Source organism: Equus caballus, chromosome 1, assembly GCF_041296265.1.
Source record: "Equus caballus isolate H_3958 breed thoroughbred chromosome 1, TB-T2T, whole genome shotgun sequence".
NCBI lineage: Eukaryota > Metazoa > Chordata > Mammalia > Perissodactyla > Equidae > Equus > Equus caballus.
In genome coordinates, this window is record NC_091684.1 from 151,958,367 (window position 1) to 151,983,948 (window position 25,582).

At 39.6% G+C, this 25,582-nt stretch overlaps 1 protein-coding gene across 4 annotated transcripts in view; it reads left to right on the top strand.

The window, feature by feature from the left end:
- Window positions 1-364: 364 nt before the first annotated feature.
- Window positions 365-25,582, top strand: part of DMXL2 (Dmx like 2) — a 140,264-nt gene continuing 115,046 nt past the window's right edge. For all 4 annotated transcript variants that reach the window (XM_023617458.2, XM_023617465.2, XM_023617462.2 and 1 more), the window contains exons 1-2: window positions 365-893; window positions 25,045-25,170. In XM_023617458.2, the coding sequence (XP_023473226.2) occupies window positions 807-893; window positions 25,045-25,170 (213 nt within the window). In that variant the 5' untranslated portion in view covers window positions 365-806. The remainder of the gene's footprint in view (window positions 894-25,044; window positions 25,171-25,582) is intronic.

Here is a 25,582-nt window from a genome sequence, read left to right on the forward strand (position 1 = left end):
TTGCAAGATGTCTTTATTGTTCCTGTAAAATGAAATATCTATGCACTGTACTTTAAAAAAGCTTTAAGAGATGTAAGATTTCCCGGGGTGGAATTTCCCAGGGACGGGTGTCCTCCTAAGGTCAACTGCATTGCCCATCACAGAGGGTACTAGGGAAAGGATTAAACGCTCAGCAAAACAGACTTGCGGCCAGTCCCTAGAGTTGGACGGCTGCGCGGTCCCAAGCGGCCCCGCCCCCAGCGGCCGCAGCCCGGAGCCTCCAAGGGAACTCCCGCACGTCTGCGCGCGCAATCCCGGGACGAGGGTCCGCACGGCGCGCGCAATTGCCCTGGAAACCACTGCGCGCGCACGCGCAAAGCGGGGTGGGGAAGAAGGACTGAGCTAAGAGTTTAGCTGCGGGAGGAGGGGTGTGCCCTCCCACTAGACTGTCGATCCGGGCGGGTGGGTGCGCGCGCCGCCCATCTCCCTCGGGCGGTGCGTCCCTTCCAGCACGCGCCCGGCTCGCGCGCTCCTCAGACCCCCCCGCCTCCGCCTCGCAAGCACCCTTGCCCTCCTCCCGCATTTGTGCGCCGGTGCAGCAGGCAGTGGGAGCATCCGGGCATTTCCGCAGCCGAGCGGCGATCCGGGCGGCGGCGGCGGCGGTGGAGGAGCTCCCATGGCAGGGACGAGGCGGGGGGAAGGCGAGAGGGGGGTGAGGCGTTAAGCCGGAGCCGCCGCGGGGTGGGTCTCGAGGGAGGCGGAGGGGGAAGCGGCTCTCGCGGCCGGAGGAGGGCCGGGCATTCCCCTGGCCAGCCCGGGCTCCGGAGATGCATCTGCATCAGGTCCTTACCGGGGCTGTCAACCCTGGAGACAACTGCTACTCCGTGGGCAGCGTCGGGGATGTCCCCTTCACGGTGAGCGGCGTCCGGGAGCCTGAGCTGGAGAGACCGGGGTGGTTCGCGGGTGCCGAGACTCCCTGTCCCGGGCCCACGCCTCCCGGGGAGGTTGCGAGGTGTTGGTGGGGGCCCACCCGCGCCCCCTTTGCAGCCCAGTTTAAGGGGGGGCGGCCGCGTGGGATGTGAGTCCTGCGGCTGGTGTAGGAAATTACCCGTCAGGGGAAAGGCTTAGAAATCCACCGCACTGTCCGCCCTCAGCAAACGGGCCCCGGGGGTGACTGGACTAGAAGGTTCCTCTCCTAGGGCGCTCCTGGGTCTGCGGTGGAGGAAGGTGGTTGCGACCGCTGAAACCCCAGAGCGTCCGTTTCGCACCTGCTCTTGGCGTGGAGGCGAAGAGACTTGGTCTTGTCGCGGAGCGTGGAGGCGATGCTCCGCCTGCTCCTTCGAGCTGCTGGAGCCTGTGGCTTTAAATGCGACCGTACCCTCTGTGTCTACTGATATGCGGAATCTTAATTCCAACAAGAAATTAGAAAAATTCATTCTCTGCCCTCGAAAAATTTAGTATGTAAGGGTTAGAGGGACAGTGGCCTGGAGATCTCTTTTATTTATCACGAGATGACAGTTTAGTAGCCTTGCTAGGTAATATTTTAATCCGTTTGCAAGATAGGCTGCATGCTATTTGTTTCGAAGCTAAGGCAACGTGAAAATTTTATGACAGTGTTTTTCTTGTTTGTGCGTGTAAAGTGTATGTAAACAACGTGTTAGAACCTCTTTAAAATCTAGATGAAATAGACATGTTTCTCAACAAGCTTGGCCGGATTAGTCCTTTTTGAGAATGGGATGTTGTTTGTAGTATAGCTAATTCAAACCAAGCTTCTTTTACCCGTAGATGGGCTCCCATGGATTAGCATGAGTTCCTTTTTTGTATTAAATTTATACACGGTTCTCCTTACAAAGAATTGTAGGCAGTGAGACCACGATTAAATACATATTGTTATTGACAACCGTTCTGCTTGATAAAATCGGAAATAGCATAATGGTATGCTTTTTACACAAGGGAAACACTTTGATCTGATGTCTGCTTTCCAACAGCATGTTTTCAAAGCTGCAGAAATAAGAAAAGCTCCAGCAAAACTGCAGAATCATTATGTAGCACAGTGCATTCTGGAACGGAATTTATCTATCATTACGATACATTAAAAATAGCCCCCTAAGGTTGCTTTCTGGCCATTTTAATTTTTAAAGGTAATCAACTTGGCTTGGTTCCAGTTTAGAATGAATCCTTAGAAAATATAATTTGCCTGACTTGTATTGTTACACCTGTCCCTATCAATGGTGTCTCTGTGTTTTGTGTACATGTGACCTAAAAGATCCATATGGAATTGAGCTTGGACTTAAGCGTGTGGAGAATCTTTGGGGCATAGAGAGAAGAAATTTCCCTCTCTCCCAATTGTGTAGGTAGGGAGGAAGTTCCCCAGGGTCAGAAGAGAAGGCTTCCTCCATCAAAAAACAGATCCGGAACTTTGAGTTAAGGAGTATTTCCACACTATCATGGTGGTGGTAGCTTTCTGTTTCCATCTAAAGTGGAGCAGTGTCTCATTGCAGGGCTGGTATATGGAGCTGAACAGGTTCAGATGCAGTCTGGAAAAGCCAATGCAAGAGCTGTTAGTGCTGTGCAGCTGTGGTTATGCTGTAGGCCACTCATGACCAGGTCCTTGGAATCATTTCTAAATCTTTTCCACCTCCCTAATTTAACCTATCACCAAGTCTGCCTGATTCTCTGCAGAGTCTATCAGATTTACCCCTTTGTGTGTCCTTTATTACCACCTTATTGTAGGGCCTTGTTAGTATTACTTAATATAAAAGCTTGCAAACTGGTTTTCCTGACCCTCGTCTCTGATCACTTCAGGTCATCCTCTGCACAGCTACTGGGATAATTTTCTTCAGGTACCATTTCATCGTATCACTCTTGGCTCGAGAATAGGTAGTTGTTCCTCACAGCTGTGTTATGAAATTTAAACTTGTTGGATGTTCTTCTGCTGTCTTAGACTTTATGTTTGATTACACGTACTCCTCGCTTTGGCCCTTCTGCTATAGACATACTAATCTTCCTACTCTAGCCCATGTTTTCCTGTTGCAGCAAGAGAATCCTTGCTTTTCATTTTCCCAAATATGATTCAAAATTTATCTGGTTTAGGATGCCTGCCTGTGACACTGATTATGTTGGTCCTTTGGCATTTATAAATCCATGTTGCACATCGTCTCATTTTAATATCTTAGTTTTGAATGCACTGATCCAGTTATAATTTTGCCATGAACTAGAAATGATCTTTTGGACCCAATGAAGAACAGATTTGCTTAAAAAAAGATGAGAACAAGCTGTTTTCAAGTACTCTAGAATCAACTAACAATTATTTGAATATCTATATTAGCACAGGGAAAATAAAATTAAAAAAAAGTAAAGCTGCTTTACATAGAGCATTCTATTTGATTTGTGTAGGGATTAGATGAAAAAACTTTAGTTCTGAGTTAGCTGACTAAAAAGGGGACCAGCCAGGACTGGAATGGAGGTCTCGTGACTTCTCGGGTGATGAGCTTTTCTCTGTAGTATATTTCTTTCCTATCGGAGTGCTTGCTCTGAAGGGGTGTGTGTGTGTGTGTGTGTGTGTGTGTGTGTGTGTGTGTGTGTGTGTGTGTGTGTAAGGCCTAGATATGCTCTGAAGGGGTGTGTGTGTGTGTGTGTGTGTGTGTGTGTAAGGCCTAGATATGGCCAGTGTAGGAGGAAAGACTGTCTTGCATCTAGCCAGTGCTTCTTAGCCAATGGTATGTTTCATGATAACCTGGGGACCTTTTCAAAATAGGGTAGATCATTTATTTTTGAGTCTGGAAACTGAAAGTTTTTGAAAAGGAATTGTTCTAAAAGGATTTTGAAGTGTTGGTGACATTGTAATTGAAAACCAGTGTGTTATATATGCTGTGCTGTGCGTGGTGGGCGGTGTGATCAGCCCGGCTGTGAATGACTGCTTGCTTATGTCACCATGGCCAAGTCTGTGCTGTGTCGACGTGGTGGTGGAGTTTGTAGTGACAATCCCAGTGATTATTATACTATTAATGGTAATGTGTGAGCTGTGACGGTTTTCACTTTTGTTTTGGCAGTGAGCAGCTTTTTAAAACACAATTGTGATTTTATAAATATAGTTGTATATATCACCTTTTGATCATTCTGTTCTTTTCAATGTAAGATCTAAGTTCCAGAAAGACTGTTACCCTGCAATAAGTCAGGTCCTGGATAGTCCAAGAAGATGATCTTCTACTATGTCTGGGCTTTCTTATACTCTATTTTGCCATTGAGACATTTTCAACTACAGCTAGTTTTATAGCCAAGTGAATGTTTTAAGGCTTAATGCAACAGATAGTTGCAATTTCTTCTTATTTATGTTATGACTTTCCTGAAAAATAGTCTTTTTTTTTTTTTTTGCTTTTCTGTACACATTAAAATGTTAATTACAATAATGGTGGTACATGATGATTATTGATAAAATTTTTCACAGTTTGGCCTTAAGGGGTGCAGACCATATTTTAAGGAGTATAAGTGCAGTTGATGTTACTCCAATCTGATGAATTCAGCACATTGATCAAAGTTTACAAAAATTAGTAAATCATTTCCACTGTCAGAGAGCTTATATTATACTGGCAGAGATTAAAAATGATGTATATAATTATAATGTAAGGCAGATGAAAGAGATCACACATAGTTGGGAAGATAAAAAAAGATTTCATGGAAGATTGATGTTTGAAAGACAGAGAGAGGTATTAGGCCTTTCTGGATGGCAAGAATGACAAAAGCCAAGGAATGGTGTGATATAAAGGATAAATTATTGGGTGACTGTTCCCTCACAAAAGCGATTTATTTTAAAACACAGGACTTCTTTATTAAATAACAAACACCCTTAGAAAGTTGAAAAATATAATTTGCAAACATTACCATTAGCTTTTTAGGGAAATGTCTGTATTCTGACCTTTCTTGACTTTGGTTATTGTTTTTGTTTTTGCTTAAAGTACCACCAGAAAGTTAGTAATGAATGAAAAGCCATTCATTTAAAAGTTAGAAGATAGGGGCTGGCCGGTGGTGTAGTGGTTAAGTTCATGCGCCCCTCTTTGGCAGTCTGAGGTGTGCCAGTTCGGATCCTGGGCGTGGACCTACACACCACTTATCGAGCCATGCTGTGGTGGCGTCACACGTAGAGGAACTAGAAGGACTCACAACTAGGATATACAACTGTGTACTGGGGCGTTGGGGAGAAAAAAAAGTTAGAAGATAATGTTATATGACCACTTTTGCTGGCACTTAGATATATTTTAATTCTACTGTAGTATAGTAACATTCCAGTCTTAGAATTATGACATCGAACTTTGAAAATGATTAGCCTGTTTATACATTTAGCAGATGTTTGTTGAACACATAGGTGTGTGAGGCACTGTGCAGATTAAAAAACAAAAACAACAATAAAACATAGTCCTGATTTTGGAGAATTTATTAAAGAAGTGTAGGGACCTGGTAATGTACTAGGAGAGTGAAGAAATGTCCTTAATCACAGCAGGCCAGCTATGTGGTATTGTGAGGCACTTAAATCCCTGTGGGAATTCAAGAGGACTAAGAGAGCACTGTTGGCCGGGGGAATTGGGGAGTTGACAGAAAAATGCTTCAGTACTGGTTATCAACAGGTGTAACAACTCACACACCTATTGATAGCCTACAGTGAGAGTGAAGGGAAAGACGGAAGTCAAGAATTTAGAATGGACTTGTTTTCCAAGAGAATTTGACCCATTTGTTCCTGGAGAGTAGCTTCTTGTTATTTAAATTGGTATCTTTCAGAGTTTGTAGGCTTATGTTTGTTGTCAGCCTGTAGGTGAATATGAGGTTATGTAAGTTCTTACTTACGTCCCTGTGTAGATTGTTAATTAGCCTTCCTGCTTACAGTGAGAAGACTCCTAGCAGCTACCCAACATCTCTGGTACAGTCCCGAGTAATGCCTCCCCAGAAAGGGGAGGTCAGAGACCAACTACTTTATATGACCTTAACTAAATCACTTACGTGAGATTGTTGAACTAGGTTCTCTTTAAGTATTCAAACCTTAAATGAACAATCTATGGACTTCTCTAGAGATTGCCAAGGGGCAAAAGAGAAAATGGACCAGAAACACATGTGATTGTGGTGAGGTTGTAGGTCTGGAGTCTGTTGTATATTGCCCTCTGCTTCCATGTACAAGACTGTTGGTCAGACTTTACAGTCAGGGAGACAGACCTCCTTTCTGGCTCAGGAATAAGCCATGCAGATTGTTGATGAAGAAGTGGGGCTGCTTTGGGCTCACAGTCCAGAAGGAGGCCCTTGTGTCTGATTGGATCCTCGGCTTCTGGTGGGTGGTAGTTGTCTGAGACTGTCAGTGTGCGGGATGGAGTGGGAGATGGGGCCAGTGTGATGGTGTTCCGTTCTCCACTCCCTCGGTATATTTACTCCTTTACTTTCTGTTCTTAGGATTTGGGGAATTGGAAAGATGACTTTAGAAATTATAATCAGTATCTTAACTTGGATCTGAGGAAATTTTTAGAACAAATCAGAGTCTCAGTATTTAATCATCATAAAGAGCACAGGGTGTTGGCTTACAACTGCAGCGGCACAGTGGAAAAACAAGTCATGCCTGACCAATTTAATTTCCTTCTATGATAGAACACAAAGCAGTATTTAAAAGGTGATAATAATAGAGAATATCTGTAATTAAGATTTAATAAGGCTCTTCTAGCTTGTGGGCTGTTTTTTAAAACAAGTTTGGAAGCCAGATGTTTTAATAGAATTTTTAGAGTTTCCAATCTTTTGGGTTTGTAGAATCTTTTTGCATTATATTTTTGCCTGGTGCCCTAATTCAGGATGTAACAGGATAGGACCTGTTATTGAGGAAGCAGGAGCAGCTTGCACAGGTGTATGACTGTATTTTCTTTCTCTTACAGATAGCTCATGTAACCCTGGGACTTGATATATATGTGAAACCAATCGTGTGCACGTTTTTTTTTTTTAGGAAGATTAGCCCTGAGCTAACATCTGTACCCATCTTCCTCTACTTTATATGTGGAACGCCTGCCACAGCGTGGTTCGACAAGCGGTGCCATGTCTGCACCCGGGATCTGAACCGGCGAACCCCGGGCTGCTGACGTGGAATGTGCGCACTTAAGCACTGTGCCACTGAGCTGGCCCCTGCATGCACTTTTTATTCTTAAACCTTCTCATTTCATGATTGCTAAGGACTCCTTTAATGCTCCCCTCTCCTCCCATCCTAAATGCCTGAAAAATAAAATGGTTATCTCATATCTGTCGGATAGAGGAGTCAGAGGTATAAAGGGGTCACTGAATAGAATCTGGACTCCTTTAAACATTGTACCTGGTAATGTGGTGGGATAATTTGAAAGCCATAAATAATATCCTCTTAGGTTGTCGTTGGAGATATGTTTCTTTAGTGCCACTTCCTCTGAAAATTGAGCCCTCTCAGGAATAATAACATTAAATTTAATTCATACTAAGTTGTGATTTTCATCCTGTGATTTTAGGAGAAATCCAGTAAACCTGAGACCTTATGCAAAGGGGCATGGATGGACCCAAAAAACACATAAAAGTTTTGGTTTATACTCAGTTCAAAGATACACATAGCTTATATGGTAGCTGTAGTTCAAGAGCAAAATGGCAACATTTTCCTACGAGTAGTGACTTTGGTTTTGTGATATGCTAGTAATTTCCTCACGTTTTCTCTGGCCTTGAGTATATTTACACTTAGGAGGATCTAATCAGGAGATATTCAAATTGTTATCATGTACTCAACCCATAGCATCTTCCATCATTTCTTTTATGTGGTTGAATTGTCCCTGTTTCCAGCAAAGGCCGTTTCCTCCATTTATACTGGGAGTTTTAAATTGGGGGTAATTTTGCCCTCTAGGGGACATTTGGCAACGTCTGGAGACATTTTTGATTGTTGTGGTGGGTTGGGATGGAGGACTGGCATCCTGTGGGGAGAGGCAGAGATCCTGATAAATGTCCTGTGATGTACGGCAGAGCTCCCGCAGTGAACAATTATTCAGCCCAAAACATCAAGACTGTTGAAGTTGTGAGAATCTCTGATTAATGCCCTAGTTCTTATCCCCTCTTATCTACTCAAGGGCGTTGCTCCAGCAGTTCCTTCTTTTTTTCCTGTAAAATTGCTTTTTCTTCTTTATTGAAATACTTTCTTCACTTAGCTCTCCTGGTTTCCCTCTACTTCTCTTACCTGCTGCTTCTCAGCCTGTTTCTAGATTTCTATATGCAGCTGTTTCTTTTGACATCTCCCTTGTTAAAGTCTAATAGCTCCTCAGAGTCCCCATCCTCTTAATGTCCTACTCCTCCAGCCTTTCCAAAATCAGTAAATGGCTACTTCATTTTTTTTTCCAGTTCCCTTGCAATCTTTCGCTTTTTTCTTTCATTTACACCTCATATCTAATATTGGCAAATTCTGTTGGCTGTGCCTTCAGAGTGCTTCCAGAATCTGACCACTTCTCATCATGTGTACCACTACCACCCTGGTTCAAGACACCGTCTTCTCTTTCCAGGATTATGGCAGTAGGCTCTTAACGGGTCGCCCTGCCTTGTCTGCCTTTAGTCTTATTTACCTTTAGTTTATTCTCAATATAGTGGCCTGAATGATCCTGTTAAAAAGGAAATCAAATCTTGTTAGTCCCTTGTTCAAAACTTTCCAATGACTTCATTTTTTCACTCAGAGAAAAGACCTGAGTGCCTTCAGTGCCCTTTACTGCTATTTCTTTAGCACCGAGAACAAAAATTTATTGGGTATAAAAGTGTACCCAATAAATTAATAAATGGAAAGGGTACTTAGTGTAACGCACAACGTTCTAATAGTAAACATAAGACCACTTTTATAAGGCCGTTTTTTATAATACTTCTCCATATGCTTCAGTGGCATTAGGTCGTATTTAGATAAAGGAATTTTATAGGATAGGGGGCAGGGAGAGCTGATACAATCCAATCCAGGTATAAAACTTTGCTGATCTGGATTAATCCAATATGTGTATTAATGTATTGAGAGGGATTGACAGACTATGTGCCCATCAAGCAGCTCTTAAATTTTCCTCAATTATGCTTTTGAAAGACTTTAATACATAAAAAATTGGAGATTAACCTATTACCTGGAGTGTAGTGATTCTGTATTTTAGGACTTATATGTTTTAACAGTCTGCTGAGCGGGACCTAGAATTGAAACCTCAGGAGCCCGACAAAGACATGATTGAAGTGGCTGCCCTGCTTGGCGGTAAAACTGAACTCAGCCAAACGAGTATTCTTGGGTGGAAGCGAGAGTCTCTTTAGAAAGACTTTTAAGGATGTGCTAATACGTAGACAAACGGAGCATTCAGACATGGCTATCATAGTTTTATGCTGGAAAAATTTCATATATATATAATTAAAAGCCCATTTTGGCCATTAAAAACAAGAGCAAACAAAACCATAAAGAACTCAATGTTTTTTGTTTTAAAAAATCATTAATGTAATATCTGCATTGTAAAAAAACTCATAATTCAAACAATGTTGAAATACAGAAAATAAAAAGAAAAGTAAAAGGGAAAGTTCCCATTCCCCGGTAGAGTTTTGATCAGCATAACTTCCTGGTTATCCTTTATTCAAAAAACATTTGAGCATAGCTAGGCCTGTGGCAGACTTCAGATGGAGACCCAAGGCCCCCAGTCCTTTTTTCCCCCCCTTAAAATTTAAAAAGTAACATATGCTCTTGTGGATAATTTGAAAAATGCAGAAGAAAGATAAAATCACTTGTAATGGTGCAATCCAGAGATAACCCCTCTGAACAGTTTGGTAAAATGTTTGCATTTTCGAAGTTTATCTTTTTCCGTGCTGTTATTTTCACCTTCTCTACAGGCACACCTTGGAGGTATGGCGGGTTCTGTCCTAGTTATTTTGACGCTATACTGTAGTTTGCTGATTAAGATGGAAGCTTAGATTACTGATTTGAGAGTGTTCAGCTTAGCTTCTTTGACCATTTTTACACTAGCCACTTTAATGTCTTTGATAGTTTCAACATCTGTGTCTGTTGATTGTCTTTTCCCTTGTGAGTTGAGATTTTCTTAGTTCTTTGTATGCTGAGTCATTTTGGACTGTGACCTGGACTTTAAAAAATATTATGTTATGAACTCTGGGTCTTGTGTAAATCCTATGGAGAATGTTGATATTTTTGTTTTAGGAGGCAGTCAACCTGTTTGGTTCTGACCAGCCTTCTGTGGGTTGCAGTTTCAATGTCAGTTTGATTTTCAAAGGCTTTGCAATACTAGTTCGATAAACAGTGGTCCCCTCTTATCCGTGAGGGACACATTCCAAGACCCCCATGGATGCCTGAAACCACAGATAGTACCGAACCCTATATATACTATGTTTTTTCCTGTACATACATACATACTTATGATAAAGTTTAATTTATAAATTAGGCACAGTAAGAGTTTAACAACAATAACTAATCATAAAATAGAACAGTTGTAACAATATACTGTAATAAAAGTTACCATAGATCTTAGCAACCCCAGCATATAATGTTTTTTCTTTCCTTATTATGTTGAGAACTTTCATCTTTTCACTTAAGGAAGCACTTTACTGCTTCTCTTTGGCATATCTGAATTGCTGGCATCACTGCTCTTGCACTTTGGAGCCATTATTAAGTAAAGTAAGGGTTATTTGAACACAAATACAAGACAGTTGATCTGCTAACCGAGATGGCTACTAAGTGACTCATGGGCTGGTAGAATATACAGCATAGATACACTGGACAAAGGGACAGTTCACATCTGGAATGGGATGGCAGATTTCATCATGCTACTCAGAGCAGCTCGCAATTTAAAACTCATGAATTGTTTATTTCTTGAATTTTCCATGTAATATTTTTGGCCCCTGGTTGACTACAGGTAACTGAAACCACAGAAAGCAAAACTGCAGGTAGGGGGTGACTGCTGTATCCTGTGTAGCTGCTGCCTTGTGGCTGGTGGAGGATCTGGGCAGTGGTCTCTCCTGTGGTTCAGTTCTCAGAGGCCTTTGCTCCGCTCTTTAAGGTATGATCCCTGTATGTGCTACCTGGAGACGAGCCCAGGATTTTATGAACAAGTTTATTTGGTCACTCTTCCGAGCTTTTTCCTTTTTGTGATTTCCCTGGTACTTTCTGGTTTCCAGGAGTTTCCCTTTGTGATTCTGTGGTTGGTAAGTTGAGACTTTAGTTACCCTGCTCTGTGTTTCCTGTGACTGTACCTGTGTTCAGTGCCAAGTAGTGGTAGGACAGAGAAAGAAAAAAGCAACGGGGGTTCACCACACTTTCTTGGGATTGTTATTGTTATTGTCATTAGTGCTGTTAAGTCACTTCCAGCTCCTAGAGAGCCTGTGTACAGCAGAGTGGAACCCTGCTCAGTCTTTTTGTGCCATCTTCTCACCGGGTGCTATATCAGACGATGCTTGGCTGCTATTTGTAGAGTTTTCACCCCAATACTTGGGATCATTATTGTTGTTAGTGCCATCAAGTTGATTCCAACTCTTAGAGACTCTGTGACAGCAGAATGGAGCCCTGCCTGGTCTTTTTGTGCCATCTTCTCACCTTCTGGTGCTATATCAGACAGTGCTCTCCTCTTGCTATTCGTAGGGTTTTCATGGCCGTTTTTTTGGAAGTAGGTGGCCAGGTCCTTTTTCCTACTCTGTCTTAGTCTGGAAGCTTCACTGAAATCTGTCCACTATGAGTGACCTGCTGGTATTTGAAATACTGGTGGCATAGCTTTTAGCATCACGGCAACATGTAGCCACACAGTGTGATAATCGACAGATAGATGTTGTGGTTCCCTGACGGGAAATGAACTCAGGCTGTAGCGGTGAGAGTGCCAGATCTTAACCACTAGACCACCAGGGCTGGCTTGGGATCCTAGCTTCTCATATTGGAGCTGTGGCATTCTTTGGGGCCTGGGATGTGAGAAAATGGAGAAAAGAAGAAAAAAAAAAGTAAACAGGGAATTTTTCCCTCCCTTTCTTTGAAAATTAAGAGTCTCTTTTCCCACTTCTTGAGCCAAATGAAAATGGCTTCTGGAGCTCTCTTCTTTTGCTTTTTCGTTTTATCCTAACCTTAAACTCTCCGCCGGTACAGTGTACTTCAAATTCTGTTCTTCTTTCCTAGTTCACCTGCTACCATTTACTTTTCAGAGACTTCAAATAGCTGTTCCATGCATTCTGTCCATGTTACATGATTGCATTCAGTGGAATGCTCAGCAAAAAGAGGAAGATTGGCAGCAGATGTTAGCTCAGGGCTAATCTTCCTCAAAAAAAAAAAAAAAAGGCAATACAGAAAATTTATTCATGACCTTCAGGTTGTAAAAGATTTCTTAAACGAAACACCAAATATACCACAATTGTAGATAAATAAATGTATTTTGGATAATGTGAGCCAGGTTTCTCATTATTAAAGAAAGGAGTTACAAATATGGGAAGTAGGAAGCCTAGAATGAATCCTATGGTGGATATAACTGGGTTAGAGGCATCAGTGTGACCTCATATGTATGTGTGTATATCCATATATGTATATGTTCTGTGTTTATAATATAGTGTGTGTATATTTATATATAATTAATGAGCGAGAGAGCAGTGGTGTATAGGTATAGAGATGTATAGATACGTGGGGATGTGTGCCTGTCCTGGGGTGCCATTGTCCTAAACCTGTCTGTGGAGAGTTGGAAATGTATATGGGTATCTACATATACATACATACATACATGCACATACACTCACATACCTATTTCCTAGTCTGTCAGCTGACAGGCCTAGAAGCAGTGATACCCCAGTAGCAATAAACACAACTGATACCTTGATCTTGGTTTCTAAATACCATTTTTCACTGAAAGGAAACAGCATTCTTTGGAGAAATAACTGATTCTAGGCTGGGGCAGGGGAAGTACAAGATGAGCCTAGAATCTCTTGTTGTGTCCGAAAGTAAGGAATTGCTCAAAGAATGATAACATGTCAAAAGAACACAGGAGCTAGCTTGAAGGGTTCCTACTGGCCAAATCTGGGACAATTGGAGCATGAAAGTAAGTGATAGTAATGGATTATAATTTCTTTGAATGAGATAAGAATCCATGATCCTTAGTGCTATAAATAAGTACAAAAATAAAGAAGGACAACTCTTCCTTACCGAGGAAAGCCAGCTAATACATAATGAAACGACAGAATTAGAAAATTGCAGTTTGGCAGCCATCATAGTAATACAGTCATGTGCTGCTTAATGATGGGGATACGTTCTGAGAAATGTGTCATTAGGTGATTTCATCGTTCTGCTAACATCATAGAGTGGACTTACGCAAACCTAGATGGTAGGGCCTACTACGCACTTTCTATGGTACTAATCTTGATAAAATGCACTGAGAAGAGCTTGGCCACGTTTCTTGATATTCTTGCTCAAAATGCATAATCTGAATCTAATCATGAGGAAACGTCAAACTCAAATTTTGAGACATTCTACAAAATAACTGGCATGTTTTCTTCAAAACTGTTAATGTCATGAAAGACAAAGAAAGAATGAGAAACTATGCCAGATGAAAGGAGTCTAAAGAGACATGATAACTGAACATGTAATGTGGGATTTTGTTTTGCTGTAAAGGACAGTAGTGCAACAGTTGGAGAAATCTAAATAAGCTCTATAGGTTAGATAATAGTGATGTATCAGTATTTCCTGATTTGGGTAATTATGCTGTGGTTATTTAAGCATTTTTTTTAAAGGAAACACGCTAAAGTATTGAGGAATAAAAGGAAATCATGTCTGCAACTCACAAATGGTTTGGAAAAAAGTATGTATATGTGTGTGTAGAGAAAAGGGTAAAGCAAATATGGACATTTGGGGAATCTGGATAAAGGGTATACAGTAATTCTTTGTAACTATTCCTACAATTTTCTGTAAGCTTGGAATTCTATCAAAATAAAAAATTAAAAGAAAATAAAGTATCATAACCATAAAAGAAAAGATTGATAAATTGGACTACTTTAAAATTAGGAACTTCTGCTCCTCAAAGATAATATTGAGTGAAATGCAAGCTATGGAGTTGGAGAAGATAATTGCAGCACATGTATTTGACAAAGAACTAGTATCCAGAATATGAAAATGTGTACAAATCATTAAGAAAATGACTGAGAACTTAACAGAAAATGGGGGAAAGTCTTGAACAGGCATTGCACAAAAAGAAAATCTACATGACCAATAAACATATGAAAACGGACTCCACCTCATTAGTAATTGAAAATGCAAATTGAAGTTAGGGAATACTGTTGCATATCTACCACATTTGCAAAAGATTAATCTGACAGGTCTGGTCATGGCAAGGACGTCCAGAAATGGAAATTCTCCTACGCTACTAGTGAGACTATTAATTGGTACAACTACTTTTGAAAATGATTTATCATCATGTACCAAAATTTAAGATATACATACTCTATGGTCCATCAGTTCCTCTTCTGTATATATATTCTAGAGAAATGCATGTACATATGCAGGATATCTCTACAAGAATGTTCAGGTTGTACAGCTGGGACTCAGGATTGGGAACTTGGTCAGCTCTGGGGATTGGTTACTCTGTCTCTAGTGGGCAATGTGGTTCTTAGAGTGTCCCGGCCTCTCTCTGTTGGACGCCTTAAAACTGGCCTTGTTTATAATAGGCTAACTGTCCATGGACATTAGAATGGCTACGTTACAAGGGAATATTAATAGGTAATGAAAATGAATGAATCACAGCTACGTGTACTGTGAATAAACCTCGGACCAAATGTTCATGAAAAGAGCAGACACAAAAGAATACATACAGAGTGATTTCATTTACACAAAGTTCAGAGGGCAGGCAGAACTAAACCATATTGTTTAGGCGTGCATGCAGAGGTAGAGAACGACAAAGAAAACCAGGGAAGTGATTTCCCAAAAGGTCAGGGTGGTGCTCCTTCTGCTTGAGGGAGAGAAGTTTTTTGGGTTGCTGGAAATAATACTCCTCCTTTTTGAGTGGTTATTCATGTGTTCATTTTAATTTAACCTTTGTGGTGTATATTTGTTTTATGTAAACCTCTAAGTTTTTTAAACAATTGGCTTAGAGGAGTTTTGTGAGGGAGTGCGTATAGACGCATGTTTGCTATTTTTTTCTCTGCTGTTTTTAATGAGAATCTCAAGCCTTCTTTGCAAATTAAACAAATAAAAACAAAAAATTGTCCACCTCTCCCTCTCCCCCCTACCCTGGTGAAACGTCAACTTCATGTAGCAGAGACCCTGTCTATTTTCCACATTATGCTGTGTGCCTGGTCCAGTGTGTGCTCAGTAAACATTTGTTGACTTGAATCCCCAACAGTCATCCTACTGTAAATATTTGTTGAGAGTTAAGTGGGACAAGTCAAGAAACAAATTGCCTTAAGTAATGGGGACTTCATTATAAAAATACAGAAGAGGAATAGAAGACAAATCTTGCAAGAATCTTGTAATACAGGTTGTACAGTGTCCTGGCCGCTCTGTGTTGGACGCCTTAAAACTGTCTTGCGTGAGGACCCCAGGGACTGCCCTAGCCTCTGAGTACATAAAGCCCTTTTGGCTTTAGTGCCTGTTATGATCTGCTGCGTTTGTTGGTATTTCCTAGTTGAATATGTAGGAAGTGGAATCTGGCCCAGCTTTTTAAAGCCAGGCCACATCATAGATTGCTGGCCAGCCTGTAGTTTTTGGTATTAAATTCTTGGCCATTGGAATCAAGTATCAAACCCTGATCCAATCACTTGTCCTTTCAGAAGAACTGTGGGCGGGGCACTTTTCCCTAGAAAGGTCTGTGAGAAAGGTGGACAATATACTTGACGTGATAAAGCATAATTTTCCTATCATGGGATGGTTAGGTTTCCATTTTTTAAATTACTTTAAATAATTCTACAATAAACATCTTAGTACCATTTGCAATGTTTGCATGCCTGAATGTTTTTTTAGGATAGAGTCCTAGAAATAGACTTACTGAATCAAAGTACTTAAATCTCTTTACAGTCTCTTAATTCATATTACTAAATTGTTTTCCAGAAAAGTCATGTTTTATACTACAATAGTGTATGAGAGTGATAGGTACGCCATATTCTTGCCCTTTGCTTTTTGCTGTTTTTTATTTAAGGCTGACAGAGTACATTTGGCTGTCCAGTGCTCTGCAGCCTAACTCGCTAGGTACGTATTGTGGGTCCCAAGGGAGCACAGATGACTGCTTGAGTAAGTGTATCTCCATTAGACATCCTCTTTTGCCAGCTTTCCATCCTAGCATCCTCATGCATTCCTTACTCTAGTATCATGGCCAACACCATGTTTTCTTTGAAGCCCCGCTGTGCCTATCCCAAATCTTTGTACCAGTTTTTGTTTTCGTTGGAGCAAGGGACACCTAAACTGGAGTAAAAGCAGAGTTTGTGTTAGGATACACAGTGAACTATTAAGGAAGGGCGATTGGGCTTCAGAGTGATTGGAACTAAAAAGCTGGTAGAATCAAGACTACCTTCTCTTAGGGATTTTAAATACTTGTTTTCTCATGACTTCTTGTTTTTGGGTGTCTGAACCGTTCACTTCTCAGACTGGTGGTTTCAGTTTCACATTGCACATGGTTCTTAATGGCTGCCTTATCCCCGAATATGTGTGACTGTTCAACTCAACTCTTCCTGCTAACTCCGGGTCTTTTGGGTTTAAATTCCCCAGAATGGGCTTTGATTGGCTTAGCCCGTTGTTTTCAGCTGGCTGTTAGCCACTGGTCTTTATTCTGGACCATCCTCGCATCCTGTCAGCTGTGAGCAGGAGAAAGAGTCACAAGGTAAAGAACATTTAGCTGGGGCTCTACGTAAAATGCTGCACACTGGGCTGTTTAATCTTTTCATCAGGACTTTTTGAAGCAGATTTATGCACACAGACAGTTACAGCTTAACAGTTGAAAGGGGTCTCAAAAGTGATCTAGTAACAATCTTTCCTTTGACTGGTCAAGAAAATATCTATAGATTGTGATTTGCCCATGGCTGTGGTCAGTATTAGCGTCTCCAGATTCTCAAGAATGTACTCCTTCCATCATATTGAAGGTATTGGAAGTTTAATTACAGTTTAATAGTTTAATCATATTATTTGGTAGAATTTTTTTGAACACTGACAGGACTGTCACCCTCAAAATATCAACATTTAGTTTAAATGATTTTCTGGAAATTTCTAGTAGTTACAAAATAGTCAGAAGTTGTCGTAAACATTACATATTAATATTGCTGCATAATACATAATATACTACTAACTTTAGAATTCTTTGAAATGTAAAATATCTTAGAACAAATTAAGAAACAGAATATTGGGTCACTTACTTTCTCTCTTTCTAATAATTTAATGTCCAAAAAGTGTTCATTCTATTTTTCTAGAAGTAGTCCTTTTAAAGGAAAAGTGGTATTTTATTTCATTATTCTTTATGAGTCAAATTGTTATATATCCCAAAGTTTAGAGAACAAATTTGAGGCTGAAAGTTGACTCTAGGTTTTTATATGTGCTGGCCCGTCCATGGGACTTGTTTTTACCAGTATTGCTATTATTTCCTTTAGAAATTTTTGATAATCGGGCCGGCCCAGTGGCACAGCGGTTAAGTGCACACGTTCCGCTTCTTGGCGGCCCGGGGTTCGCTGGTTCGGATCCCGGGTGCGGACATGGCACCGCTTGGCAAGCCATGCTGTGGTAGGCGTCCCACATATAAAGTAGAGGAAGATGGGCATGGATGTTAGCTCAGGGCCAGTCTTCCTCAGCAAAAAGAGGAGGATTGGCAGTAGTTAGCTCAGGGCTAATCTTCCTCAAAAAAATAATAAAATAAAATAAATAAAAATAAAAAAATTAAAAAAAATAAAGTTTTAATTCTAATTGAAGAAAGTTCTACTTTCAGATCCATTGCTTCTTTGGGGTCTTTAGAAAGACGTTAAAACAGAAATCATTTTGTCTCTTACCAGTTAATTACAAACACTTGTAATATTTTCTTCTGGTTTTTTTGGCCATAGGTTTTTGTTTTTACATAGTGTTAAGCTTTGTCTTATGTTTCACGCAGCATACCACTCACAGCTTGGCTTTTTTCTTCTGCTCCTTATAAGTGGTGTGTTAGTTTTACATTTCCTGATATGAGTTGTTTCTAAAAGCAATAGTCCCTTTAGTTACCACACAAGTAGTCATTATTAGATTATTTCCGACATTGCTGCACTTGTCATTGACTTAGGGTAATGCTTTTGCTCTAAGCTTTTTGCACTTATTTAGTTTCTTTCTCGTTTATTCTGCTCATTCAGCATTCTTGAGTGGACTTCAGCTGTTTGATTGTGTTTCTAGTCATGTGGAAAGAAGAGCTTCTTATTCAAATACCATCCTCTCCCCCTTTTTCTAACTGTGTCGTGGACTTCCACCTGAGTGACAGGAGGCTTATGTATTTTGGGGTGTGGGGGTGGTGAGCAGTAGGTGATAATGGTAAGGCATAGAAACTTGTAGAAAGACAAATGAGGCTGATTGAATATATTGCTGATAATAAGTACTCTTATTTTGTAGACTTAAATTTCATTTTGAGAACTCTCATTAAGTCAAGTATGGGTGTTTTTTATACATAAATCTATAATGTTACCTGGTAATCCATAATTGGGCCTTTAAAATTCTCTATGGCCTATTATGATCTATTTATAAAGCTTTTCAAATTGGAATTGTGTATTATGTAAATACACTATCTCAATTAAAAAAATGTTATTCTTCTCTTAATATGTTTGGGCCTTAATATATCTTTAGGCATTTTGCTTAAAGAAAAAAAAACCAACTTGTTAGCTATACATAACAAAGAATGAGTTTGCTTAATCTATAAAAAGCTCTTATAAATGATTTAGAACAAGACTAAAGACCCAGTTAAAAAATGGAGCAATAACATGAATAGTCTGTTTTCAGAGAAAGAAATATAAATGGTTGATAAATATATGGGGCCGGCCCGGTGGTGCAGCGGTTAAGTACTCACGTTCGCTTTGGCGGCCCGGGGTTCGCCGGTTCAGATCCCGGGTACGGACGTGGCACCGCTTGGCACACCATGCTGTGGTAGGTGTCCCACATATAAAGCAGAGGAAGATGGGCACGGATGTTAGCTGAGGGCCAGTCTTCCTCAGCAAAAAGAGGAGGATTGGCGGCAGATGTTAGCTCAAGGGCTAATCATCCTCAAAAAAAATAAATAAAGAAAATCTTGTTACTGAAAACATTAAGAGTAAACATTTTAAATGGTTTGTTTAGATTGTAGATGGTTTTAATGGATAAGTGGTATATTAAAATTCTAGCTTAATAAGGAACCCATTCAATAAAGAAATTTGTTCATTTTAGAAGTTAATTTTTAATTCTGAGAGTATCATAAACAGTTACTATTTTAAGTAGGTGACTAAAATTGAGGAGAGGGAAAGGGTGTTTTCTTAGGAAATTATGTTATTCTGTGCTTTGTTTTCTTGGTTGTAAGATTTTTCATAGGTCAAATTGGCCTCTTAAGACTATTTTCTGAAGATATCTTGGTACAGCCCAGACAAGCCTGTCTTTTCTTTAGCTTTTTCTTTGTTTATAGAGCAAAGATCACAGCAGAAATGAAGAATTTAAATGAATTTATGTAATTAGCTGCTAAGAACAAAAATTTAAGCAATAGAAAACAAAATGATTTAATATGGTCATTAGCTAAGTGGGTAAAACAATGTAAAGAGACCTGAATTTGCCTCCCAGCCATGTATTTACCTTCTGACTTAGGAATTTGATCAAATCCTATAAACTTCCATTTCCTTATATTAAAGTCGGATTAATAACCAACTTCTAAGATTACTGCAGTCTTGAAAAAAAGACTAGGAATGTCGAATGCATAGCACAAGACCTCTTACCCAGCAGGCTTTCAATAAATGGTACCTCGTTCTTGTAATTTTTGTGATTATTTTTCTAACTCTTAATAATGTGCCTTCATTTGTAGAAGAGTGAACGTATTTACATGAGTCAAAACTCTCTCTCAGGAGACGGGGGAGTTTAACAGTAACACACTTGGTGGCGTATTCTTGGTAAGACTACACCTTGTTAAATTAGGTAAACCTCTCAACATGCTTAATACCTCTTGATTTGTCATACTTTTCTTTTAAATGTGGACACGTGTCAACAATTGTCAGTGATCTCAAACTTTGACTCCGTAACTACTCCATAGAAATGCCAGTGCAATTAATGTTTGTACTCTATATTCTCATAGGAAAGGTCGTGTTTGTGTAAGATTTTTTAAAAACATTTATTTCTTTACGCTTTAATTTATCTAAGACTTAAAGGAAATCTGAGAAATTAGATCAGTGTTTGTGGGATGTAATAGTTGTTTCCTTTTCTGAAAATAGTGTAGTCACAGCAATTATATGTAAAACTGAAGTTAGAGATGACAGTGAGTATGTCATGCTTATTTGGATACACTTAGTCATTGTTCGCAATGACATTAGACCCTTTAGAGAAGGCAGCAGTATCTTTATTTATGATAATGATAGTCTGTTAATTCAGAATACTTGATGACTTCAGAAGATGATATTTAAATTTTTTTCATCATGTGTAACATAAGGTAAAGGAAGAGGGTCATTTTGTTTTTCCAGTCTCAACTAATTGGCAAGGCTCTTCTAATGAAATTTTGGTTATCACAACAAAAAATGTAGAAAAGAATCTTGGTAATAACAAATTCTCAAGTGTTTAGCTTCCAGGGAATTACTGGGGGATAATATGGCACACCATGCCCTTTGTCTAAGGAAGAGATTCTTTTAGACAAACTAGTGAGATCTATGAATGAGGGGAAACAAGCACATTCACTTGACTTTAAATATAATTTCCAGGAGTTAAGAAACCTCCTGAGACCTTCTGAAAAAAAAGAATGGAACAAAATCGCTTTTGACCTAAAATTGAGAGAATAGGAATCTCTTGAGTAGTTAACGGATTTTGTATAAACCTTCTCAGCTATTGGTCTTTACTGAGTGCTTACTGTGTGCTGGGTGCTGTGGTAAGTTACTTGGGATTACAGAGGTGAACATGGACCTTCTAGCACTAATAAAACATCGTAGTGGAGTGGAGGTGGGGTGATGCCGGGGGAAGAGCAGGAGCTTCGATATACAGGAAATGAATCGTCACTCTATGAACTTGGGCAAACTGCTTATCCTTTCTATGCCTCAATTTCTGCATCTTTAAAAGGAGACCTGTGAGGCTCTAATGTTCGTAAAGGCCCTAGCAGACTGCCTGATCACAGTCGGTGTTCAGTGAATGGTAAATGATGAAGGAAGGCCAGGGCAGATCCCCTTCCTGCAGGTCTTCTAAATCTGTGATGCGTGCTGTTGGGCTGGAAAATCAGCCAGTCTCTCTCTCCTTGTATAGCTACTATCTAAACTTGGCCAAATGATTGGCAATAAGGTGGTGTCAACTGTCCAACCTTATGTTTTTTGACCGAGTTTCCAGGTTCTTAGACTTCTGGAGCCAGAAAGCAGGAAGATTTTGAATTATTTATTTGTTATACAGATATTGAGGGCTGCTTATGTGCTAGGTGCTGGGACTGCAATGGGGAACAGGACATGGACCTTTCAGTATAGTGGGAACCAGACAGATGTTAAAGACACTTTATATAAATCGTTAAAACCTTGTGAGCCTTCAGTTATGGGATGCACGTGATTCATTTCTGACCGAGTACCCCCTTCCTCCACACTTGGGGTGTTTGTACTTGAGACGCTTTAGAGAAAGATGAATAATAATATTTTCCCTCTGTACTTTTGCACACTGTTAGTGCGCGGTAGTTTAGGGAATTCTGTTATAGCTGTGACCATGGATGTTATATAAAATTGTAGCTACTGCCTAATTGTGGTTCCACGGAAAACCAGTACCAGACGTAGTTGTTCCATTTTGATGGGAATTACTAGTTTGATGAGGGATTTGAGACCACTTTAGACTAGTGATCTCTAAACTTTTAGTAGCTGCATAGTATTCTGGTGTATGGATATTCAGTAGTTTGTTTAACCACTCCCCTGCTGATGGATGGTATGATTATTTTCAGTTTTGCTGCTATACATAAGGCAGTGAATGTCCTTCTATGTATATTTTGGCAAACTTTTATTAAATATGCTTATATGGTAAAATAAGTACCTGTTCAATTAAAGGGTGTATCGTATTTAAAATTCTGGTAGGTATTGCCAACTTCTTTAATCCATGAAGATTTTGATTAGTAAGTCTGGGTGGGACCGAGCAATCTGTATGTTTAGCAAGTTCCTTGCGTAGTTTTGATGCAGCCAGTTTCAAGAACTATTGCAGGATCGGGAAAATGGCAAGATCCCCTACAGTTGAGGAGTATGGTACATGTCCTTTGGAAAAGATTGGGCAATTCTGTAAATCTGGGGAAGAGTAAATCCTCTTTTTGGTGACTGAGCAGTAAGAGCCTATCTGTCTACAGCAGCAGTTGCTAGGGATGGCCCATCTTTAGAAAAGCGAGTACACTAATACCTGGAATATTTTTTGTCTCTTGACATGTAGTTTAGGGAAAAGAGATTAAGAATTGTAAGGACCTGAGTTTGAACATCTTCCACTTACTAATTGTAATCTTGGGCAAATTAATGACCTTGAATCTTTCTTTATATGATATGATAATGATAATATTTTCCTTCCAGGCTTGTTGCAAAGATTAAAGGGGAATGATACAACACTTACTGAGTACCTTCTGTCTTCTGCTGGTATTTTGTGGATAGCTCTGTCATGGCAGTTGGTCATTTAGTTGTGATTGGTGATTAACTTCGTCATCTCCACGTTAGACTTACTGGGACTACATCTTGTGATTTTGTATTCTCAGTCCCTCGCCCAGGCTTGGGACATGGTGCACTATTTTGTTTCTTAAATGAATGGTATGTGCTAAGCACAATGCAAATAGATTTTCTATTTTAATTTTCACAGTTATCCTAAGAGATAAGTATTATTTCTTCGATTTTACCACAAGGAGTTGCTCAGAGAGCTTAAGTAACTTACTTAAGACCACACAGTATGGCAGAACCCAAATGGAAAACCCTGCATGTGTGATTCCAAACTAGGTAAAGTCTATGCTTCTTCCAGCAATCCACTTTGCTGAGATAATACTGTAAAGTACTTTGGAAATTGTGAAGTCTTACTCAAGGTTAAGGTGATTTTTGTTATTTTAATAATATAATTTTTTTTTTGTTTTTGTGAGGAAGATTGGCCCTGAGCTAAGGTCTGTTACCAATCTTCCTCTTTTTCTTTGAGGAAGATTGTCCCTGAGCTAACATCTGTGCCAGTGTTCCTCTATTTTGTATGTGGGATGCTGCCACAGCATGGCTTGATGAGCAGTGTGTAGGTCCATGTGTGGGATCTGAACCCACAAACCCCGGGCCATGGAAGTGCAGTGTGCGAACTTAACCACTGTGCCACCAGGCTGGCCCCAATAATATAATTTTTAATTGAGGTATAATTGACATATAACATTATATTTCAAGTGTACGACATAACGAGAGGATATTTGTATACATTGTGAAATGATCACAATAAGTCTAGTTAACATCCATCACCATACATAGTCACAGAAATTCTTTTTTCTTGTGATGAGGATTAATAATATAAGTTTAAAGACTAGCATGGTGATACAAATGTATCTCCAGCCTGTACTCAATATTCCCTTTCATTTTAGCTTTGTTGAATGCATAGTATGCAAATCAGCGTTGTTTATAAGAATAGAAGTAGTTATTTTCTCCTGTGAGCGATTTTTTCCATATTTCCCTTGCTAAAAATTCTCTTTGTTTTTCTTTTGGTGAACTTTCTGGTATTTGTAAATACATAAGCTGAAGATGGTTTATAGTAGTTACAACAGGATTTTGGCAATGTTAGAAGTTTTAGTAACCGGTAGAAGTAATGTTTGTCATCCTATCTTGTCTGTATCTTCAGTTCCCTCTTTCATTGGCAGCCGTATGTGGACTTCTTCAGGGCACAGGCCACTGGCTGAGATGTCAGCCCTAGCTATTGGATATCTGTGTTTTGTAGGACATGACCATATGCCTTAGGGATGTAGAAATAGTGGGAAAAAATAACACCTCATAAATAAATGTATATATGTGTTGCTTTTAATGGGACTTGTTCATTTGAGCATTAGATTGTTAGGTTGTTTTGAATATTTAATCATAAATTGAGTTTGGAAGAAAAAGAAAAATGTCCCACCTCTGCTCCTTATGTCATCATAAAATCCACAATGTTGCAAAACAGGACTAGCATACATCAAGAAGTGTGGCAATGGGAAGAAATATGTGGTTTTACTCATTACAGTTATGTTCAACAAGGGAATTTTCCAGGAACTTAATTTTGTGTTCCATTTTATTTTCCAGACCATATAGTTATATTCGCCAACATTTTATGTATAAATCAGTTCATTTTTTTTGTTTTATTTAACTTTTGTGTGTGTGTGTGAAACCACTTTGGGTTGGTTTTCTCTGTCCCTGTTGGTTGAGGGGAGGGCAGGCCGGCTGCAGGTGGACTCGCTTGGGCAGCTGAGTTTGTTTAGTTTTTGCCTGAGTGCATGTAATTCTGCCTCAGGGGTTCATGTCTATTTAACTAGCTCTTTAAGCCATGCGGAATTGTGTTGGAAAATGCATCTGATTTCTATCTTGATCTGTCTCAAGCCTGCTTTGATCCCTGGGAACACAATTGCAGCCTTCAATGCCTTATTACTTTCAGATGGAGGTTTTATGCTTTGGGGTTTACTGAGATGCGCTTTGGAGAAAAACTCTAAGCAGAATGACTTGTGACCTGCGGGGACAGAGGCTTAGTGTCTAAGAACTGGAAGAACCCTTTTCCTGGCCATGTTTGAATGATAATGCATGGGGTGTCATCACCCTATTGTTTTGGTGTAACTTTTAATGTTTTTATTTGGAAATTGATATTCTCAATATTCTTACATTAACTGTTTTTGTAAAATGTGTCAAAATATACAGCAGCAACAAGATCTAGGATAAACTATTATATGATAGTCATTCAAAAATTACATATCTTACATGCTGTAAAACTTTTCTTTTTAGGCATATGGATCAGGCTGTGATATTGTTATTTTGGCAAATGACTTTGAATGTGTGCAGATCATTCCTGGTGCTAAGCATGGAAACATCCAAGTCAGCTGTGTGGAGTGTTCTAACCAACATGGAAGAGTAAGGGATTCAATTCGTTTATTAAATGTCATCTTTTAATGTGTTTAATAATCTCAGAATATTCTTATCCTTTTCTGTGAGCTTGCTTACAATTTCTTATTAATATGCCTTGCCTAGATGGCTCTTGATAGGAGTGGGTAAAGTGATAGGTTGTGTACAAACTATAAAGAGCCATTAAGCTGATAATGCGATAATTGTTCTATAGGTGTATACTGTCTTGAAACACCTGTAGGCCTCACAATCCTGTGCTTATTGATATTCTGCCTAATAATTGTAATAATTTAAAGTCTTAGCGTTCTAGAAATTGTTCTTTACTGAGTAAGAACAAATTTTATCAAATCATATAACCATATCAGGATGTGTTAAATCAGAATATTCATGGTGATAAATAGTAACCATGAAAATTTATACT